Raw genomic sequence first — 6,814 nt, 5'->3', positions numbered from 1 at the left:
ACTGACTGTCTCTCTGATAGTGCGCATCATCCAGGGCCCAATCCAGGTTATCGAACACGCCATTACTGAGTTAGAATTCATGTAGTCTGTCTGTTGAACACACCTTCCAAAACGCTTATATAATATAAGTATTTCTTACTTCGCAAATTTACCTTGCATTAAAAATGTTTCTATTCCATATATGCCTACCCTTGTGCATGAAGGAAAAAGTCGATCTTTTTCCACACCTTTTGACAGAACGTTATATCTAGTTTTTGTGTATTGTGTGTAAACTTTTTCTAATGGGAACTTGCGGTAAATATTTGTAGACTTTTATTACAATCACACTTTCAGTTTTTTTGAACGTTTTATACAGAAAGATTTAGGTGCAGCTAAAAAAAACAACACAAAAATGTGTATTCTTTGTTTAGCTATGTAGAAATATCAAATAAAAACAAAGCGAACTAACTGTCTGTGAAAGGGAAATCATTATTTGATATGTATCCGATATCAAGTTGTGTAAAAATGTCAACATCCCATATGACAGACTGTCCCGTATCTGATTATACCCCACCACCCCCTTCCCCTTCCACCCCATCAAACCGCTTCCACCTAATGATTGATTGAAGAGCCAGTGGTAGGGAAGTTTAAAGAACAAGATAGCTGTGGTTTTATAAGCTATATCAGTGCCACAGACTGATGTTGTTAGGAGAGGGAGCGGGGGGGGGGGGGGTAAGAATCATCCACATGGACACTTTAAATGACCACTGTCTCAAATTTAAGATACGGCTATTGGCTATGGTGTGGTTGTTTCGTTTATTTAAACTTTAAAAAAATAAACAATTTAAGTATACGTTCCTATTATAGTTATGGTAGATGTGTGTGTGTGGGTGTGGGTGTATGTGTGTATGTGTGTGTGAGTGTGTGCATGTATGTGTGTGTTTATGTGTGTTTGCGTGCGTATTAGCGTGTGTGTGAGTGCGTGTGTGTGTGCGTGTGTGTGCGTGTGTAAGTGTGCGTGTGTGTGTAAGTGTGCGTGTGTGTGTGTAAGTGTACTTGTGTGTGTGCGTGCGCACGTGCGTGTGTGTGTGCGTGTGTGTGTAAGTGTGCGTGTGTGTGTAAGTGTGTGTGTGTGTGTGTAAGTGTGCGTGTGTGTGTGTGTGTAAGTGTGCGTGTGTGTGTAAGTGTGTGTGTGTGTGCGCGCACGTGCGTGTGTGTGTGTGTGTGTGTGCGTGTGTGTGTGTGTGTTTGGGGAAAAATTGAAACCCATCCATTCTTCTCCCAATGACTCTACTTATTAAACTTGATAAACTTGATAAACTTGATACAAACGATGGTGTAGAAAAACTTGGTATGTTTTGTTTCTTAAGTTTAAGGTTACTTAGTTTTAATATACAAAGTATTGTAACTAATTTATAACTTTTAGTCACAGCGACAGAAAAACATTGAGCTCAAATTATTGTTAAGTAGCTCTTTATTCTAATAAGGTTGATAATCACTGCTATTAGCCATAATGTATACCTTCACACAGTGTGGGGTGGGGGGGGATGGTTCATATGACAGATGAACTAGTGATCATATTTCATTGATCCAGTGACCTAATAGCAACATTGCGTGTTCAGTACCGTCTCTATCCGGTGTTAGTTTATCCGACTTGGGTTGGGGACATATCCAAGCTTGGTTAACGTTTCACGAACTCAGGGCCAGGTGCTAAACTTGAGACATTTGGCTCAGCAACGTGTGAGTCGACCCAGCTTTGATGAGTACCTAACTCATGCAAGGGAAAGTAAAGGCGGCTAGGTATTGTTCTGACCACATTATCACTTAATATGCCGAGGTCACAGGAGCAAGTGAAATTTTCTTGACTTGCCCAGCAGACCATCTATATATATAATTCTCTTCTGGGAGCCGTTAGAAAACAAGCTGCAAGCGCGCCTTACAGTCCCCTCTCTTCCTCTCTATCGCTACCACACCCCACCCCCCACCCCCTCACATGATCTGGTGAGCTGTGGTTCACGCTGTTTACATTTTACAATCATAGAGACGGGTTTGGTGACGGCTATTAGGGGCAGATAATTTAGCTTGAAACGATTTTAAACTTAGAGGAGGTAACTTAGAGGAGGCTGCTTTCACGTGGGGGGGGGGGAGGGGTTTTTAGTGTTTTTAAGCAAATATTTTCAGTGGCAGCATTGGTACTGTCGAATTCACAAATTATAAATTACTGAAAAGTAGAAAAAAAAACTAAATAGTGGCGTATGATACGCAGCGGGTCGGCTCGTCAGATTTGAAACGGAACTTTACTTAATATGTGATTAAACTCTCAACCACACCATTATCACTTTAAAAATAATTAATTCCATATTCTGATAGACGATTGGATAGTTCCGCCGTGGAAATCAAGACGCAAGGACAGTAAGTTTAGAAGAGCCAGATGTTACCTTTATATCACCCCCTCCTCTCTCTCTTTCTCTCTCCATCACTCTCTCTCTCCACACAGCTGATGTACCCGTATATGTATCTTAATACCTTAGAGCCATATAAGACAGTGTTCTAACATAATTTATTTTCGCCTTTATTTCCAGAATTCTGTAGACACCGCTCACGACAATGCTCGGCTGTTGCCTACGCCCACGCGGCGACGAGAAATCGGTCCCAATTCTGGACGTGGAGAAAGTCCTCCAGGACCACGTCTGGAAGCTTTTCGTCGAATCCCAGCCCAAAATTCTACGGACCTGCCTCTGCCGCGACAGCTTCACCGTCGACGTGCCAATGAACTTCTTCCTCTTCGAGACCATCCGGCAGAGCGTGACGCCGCGCGCCCGACCGGAAATGGGGAAAGACGGTCACGTGTTCTTGCAGAACGACAACCACATGAAAGAGAGCAACTTCGGGCCCGTGCGGAAAAAGAACGAGAAAAAACAACCCGAGGTGGATTCGAATACGTTAGTAATCGCGACAGATTTCGTCAACGATACCGGTCTTGAGCAGACGTATAAATTCCGGTTGGAAAAAACTCGCAAAGCGGCCTTAAATGTGACGTTTCAGAAAGGGTTTACCATAGGAGGTAAAGCGAATTTCACTCTTGGTCTTCCGAAAATCGCGTCCGATTCGAAAGCTGAATTCGGGACGGATATGAGCGTGAATATATCTAAAGAAAAAGGGGAGGTAATTGAGGAGACGGTCGTGTTGGAGACGACGAGCGACGTTCGGGTGGAGAAGAAGTCGAAGTACGTCGCTAAAGTGGTCTTGGTCGAGCGGCAAGTCGCCTACGACTTTAAGGTCTACAGCAGGATGAGCATGCCCATGGGCAGCGCTCTAGCCTCGGTGGTCAGAAAAAAAGACGGGAAAATATTCTTCACCACCGTCATCAAAAATTTGAAAACCGTTTTCGAGAATTACGAGAAGCAAGTCACGATTTTGACCAACGCTGGTCAATCAGAGACCAATGACTACGTCATCGAGTTCAAAACCGTCGGGGTTCTGGAAGGGGTCAGGCTTTCAGATCAAAGGATTATTCTAGAAGCTGCCGAGCTTCATAAACCCCCGGCGTTGCAGTGTCGGATCGAAGAAAAACCAGCGCCGGAAAGAACGACAATTAACGTGGATTACGTCCCTTTACAGCCTACCATTTACCCTTTCAGCTGCGAGAGGAGTGGATCGTTATCGACGCCAGTGATCGAGGAGTTAGACGAGGAGGAGGAAGAAAGCAACAAGGATTCCGCCTCGGTATTTTCGAGGACTCATGGGGGACACCGCGGCCCCACCTCCATAGGCGTCATCCCCTGCATCGTGACGACCAGTCCGAGTTCCGTGTGTTCGAGTCCCCTGTCTGAGAAAGAGGCCAGTGACGCCTCTGATGCTAGCAAGAGTACAACAGTATAGAGGAGAATGTATAGGCTACTAATGTATACTTATCACGATTTTCTTTAAGAGTACAACAGTATAGGGGGAAATGTATAGGCTACTAATGTATACTTATCACGATTTTCTTTAAGAGTACAACAGTATAGAGGAGAATGTATAGGCTACTAATGTATACTTATCACGATTTTCTTTAAGAGTACAACAGTATAGGGGGGAATGTATAGGTTACTAATGTATACTTATCACGATTTTCTTTTATATTGGAATGTTTGGTACTTTTTGGTTAGACATACGGCACCATAAGTTGGGGTTTAATATATAAGTTTAGTGGGGAGATAAGACATATGGTCTCTGAGATATTTTGTCTGAGATATGTTGATTGAGATATTTTGTCTGAGATATTTTGTCTGAGGTATTTTGTCTGAGATATTTTGTCTGAGATATTTTGTCTGAGATATTTTGTTCATAATATCTTTTGTTTGATATATTTTGTCCATAATATCATTTGAATGAGATATTTTGTCCATAATATCTTTTGTCTGAGATATTTTATCTGAGATATTTTGTCCATAATATCTTTTGTCTGAGATATTTTGTTCATAATATCTTTTGTTTGATATATTTTGTCCATAATATCATTTGCCTGAGATATTTTGTCCATAATATCTTTTGTCTGAGATATTTTATCTGAGATATTTTGTCCATAATATCTTTTGTCTGAGATATTTTATCTGAGATATTTTGTCCATAATATCTTTTGTTTGATATATTTTGTCCATAATATCATTTGTCTGATATATTTTGTCCATAATATCATTTGCCTGAGATATTTTGTCCATAATATCTTTTGTCTGATATATTTTGTCCATAATATCATTTGTCTGAGATATTTTGTCCATAATATCATTTGCCTGAGATATTTTGTCCATAATATCTTTTGTCTGATATATTTTGTCCATAATATCATTTGTCTGAGATATTTTGTTAATATCTTTTGAATAGAGATATCTTGTCTCTGATAACTTACGTCGTTGAGATAATCATTTTTGTGATCCTTTATCATGGAGCCGTATCTGGTAATATATAGCTATAGACTTAGGTTTCTTTATACAATTTAGCACAAGGAACAAATTCCTAATTTTGCTCTCAAAGACTCTAGGCTTTAAACATATTTCTACTAATGGAAAGAAATATACCTCACTAGTTGGACCTGAGCCTCCATCCTACCCTTTCAAAAACATAGGACTTGGGGTGGGTCCACTGCTGTTAGATCTAGATTAGTCTTAATCTAATGGGATTAACAGAATCTGTTTTGTCGTACGTCTCTCCATAAGTTTATTTTTTACTGTAAATATTTTTATGTATCAGTACCTCTGTACCCCTACCTCACCCCCGTCCACCTCAACCACCTCACTACAATAAATAACTTAATACCTAAAGAATTTCTTTGAATAAATGAAGTAGAATTTGAATTCATTGAAATACGAATGTTCTTTTCATCTCATGTTTTGTCGAATATATCGCTACTTTACTTTTTTAGTGCTAAGAACTAATAAGAACTAATTTCGCTCAAGTATCGCTTTTAATGACAAAACGCAACACTCGTGTTAATTTATTGGAATAGAAAAGACAAATTCTTACAAACAGACCGTTTTGGATAGGTTTTTTTCTATTGCGATTTTGCTTTTATGATTAGGATTAAGGATATTGTCGGGGTTTATTTTATGTCCAGCGATAGACGACCATACTCCTGGGCTCGAAAGGGTAGCTTCCCTTTTATTTTCTTTCCTAGTTACCAAACTACTTGCCTAATCCTAATCCGGATCGGAAATCAAACGGTACTATCGCTGGCCACACTATCTCTTCATATGCCCACCCTACATGAAAAGTCCAAACTGATCTATTCCCAATCTAAAGAACCAATCTAAATTTTACTCATAACATTGGCTCTTGTATTGACAAGTACTTCTAGTCTTGGCCACAATCATCATAGATTTATTGTAAACAAAATTATTTGAAGGCAATGATCTTAGTATACAATGATCTTTGTAGACAATGTTACTTGTAGACAATAATTCTAGATATTGATCATTGTATATTTTTTACAGACAACAATGTTTTGTAGTTAGTGATTTTGTTTTCCAGAATTGCGTGTGGTTTTACAAATGTGACAATTGTTTTTTTATTTTGGAAAAAAAAAACTTTAGAATCTGCTCTTTTAATAATATTTTTCTAAAAAAAACTGTGCTTGCTGTGCTAATGTCAACAAATATATTTATTGTGTATTAATATATTAAAATGACAGTATTAACTTATTACTTCTGATGTCATGTCGTGTTTCTATTAAATTTGGTGTTGTCAAGTCAAATGGTAAAAAAATTTAAACAGTGTCTAAAAGATCGGTTTTGTTACAACCATTTTAATAAGTTTCATTTTTTTTAAGAATACGGGAATATTCACACAAAAAATATCGGTTTTGTTTAAACTATTTTAATAACTTTAAAATCGTTTTATTTGAAGAACATGGTAATTCAGACGAATTGGTGGTCGAGTGATAGAGCGAGTGATTAGATGTCCCGTGGACTGGAGTTCGGTTCACTTGAGTCGTGGAATGTAAAGACGGCTGAGTCTGACCAAGCTGTTATTTCATCTGACGAGGTTGGAGAAACAGATGAAAAACTATGGCATCCGCTGTTTTGAAGAGACGCCTGCTTCATTGTTAACACGGATTTTTAAAAATACGTTTTTGTCAATTTTGACTTCATAGCGGTCGTTAAGGATGAAGAGAAAAAAATTAAGCCTGAAAAAAAATTTAAGTAATTTATTATTTTAAGAATCAATGCTTAAAAATCTGCAATTGCTCAGAATTTTAAAATATTCTATTTTTTTTTAATTTTAAGGTTATAATTCTATTAATTTATATCAACCAAAAAAGTTGAAAAAGTTTCACGTACTAGGAAAAGTTTTCATT

The 6,814-nt window shown here is 38.4% G+C and overlaps 1 protein-coding gene across 1 annotated transcript; it reads left to right on the top strand.

Moving 5' to 3' along the window:
• The first annotated feature begins 2,577 nt into the window (after positions 1-2,577).
• Positions 2,578-3,868, top strand: LOC131956853 (uncharacterized). Its single transcript, XM_059321467.1, has one exon. It carries the CDS (start codon positions 2,587-2,589, stop codon positions 3,859-3,861), a length of 1,275 nt encoding a protein of 424 aa, XP_059177450.1. The 5' UTR covers positions 2,578-2,586; the 3' UTR covers positions 3,862-3,868.
• Positions 3,869-6,814: the final 2,946 nt, after the last annotated feature.

Source organism: Physella acuta, unplaced genomic scaffold, assembly GCF_028476545.2.
Source record: "Physella acuta isolate Inbredline_101_S28 unplaced genomic scaffold, ASM2847654v3 ptg001179l, whole genome shotgun sequence".
Lineage (NCBI taxonomy): Eukaryota > Metazoa > Mollusca > Gastropoda > Physidae > Physella > Physella acuta.
This window is presented reverse-complemented; position numbering and strand designations above follow the sequence as displayed.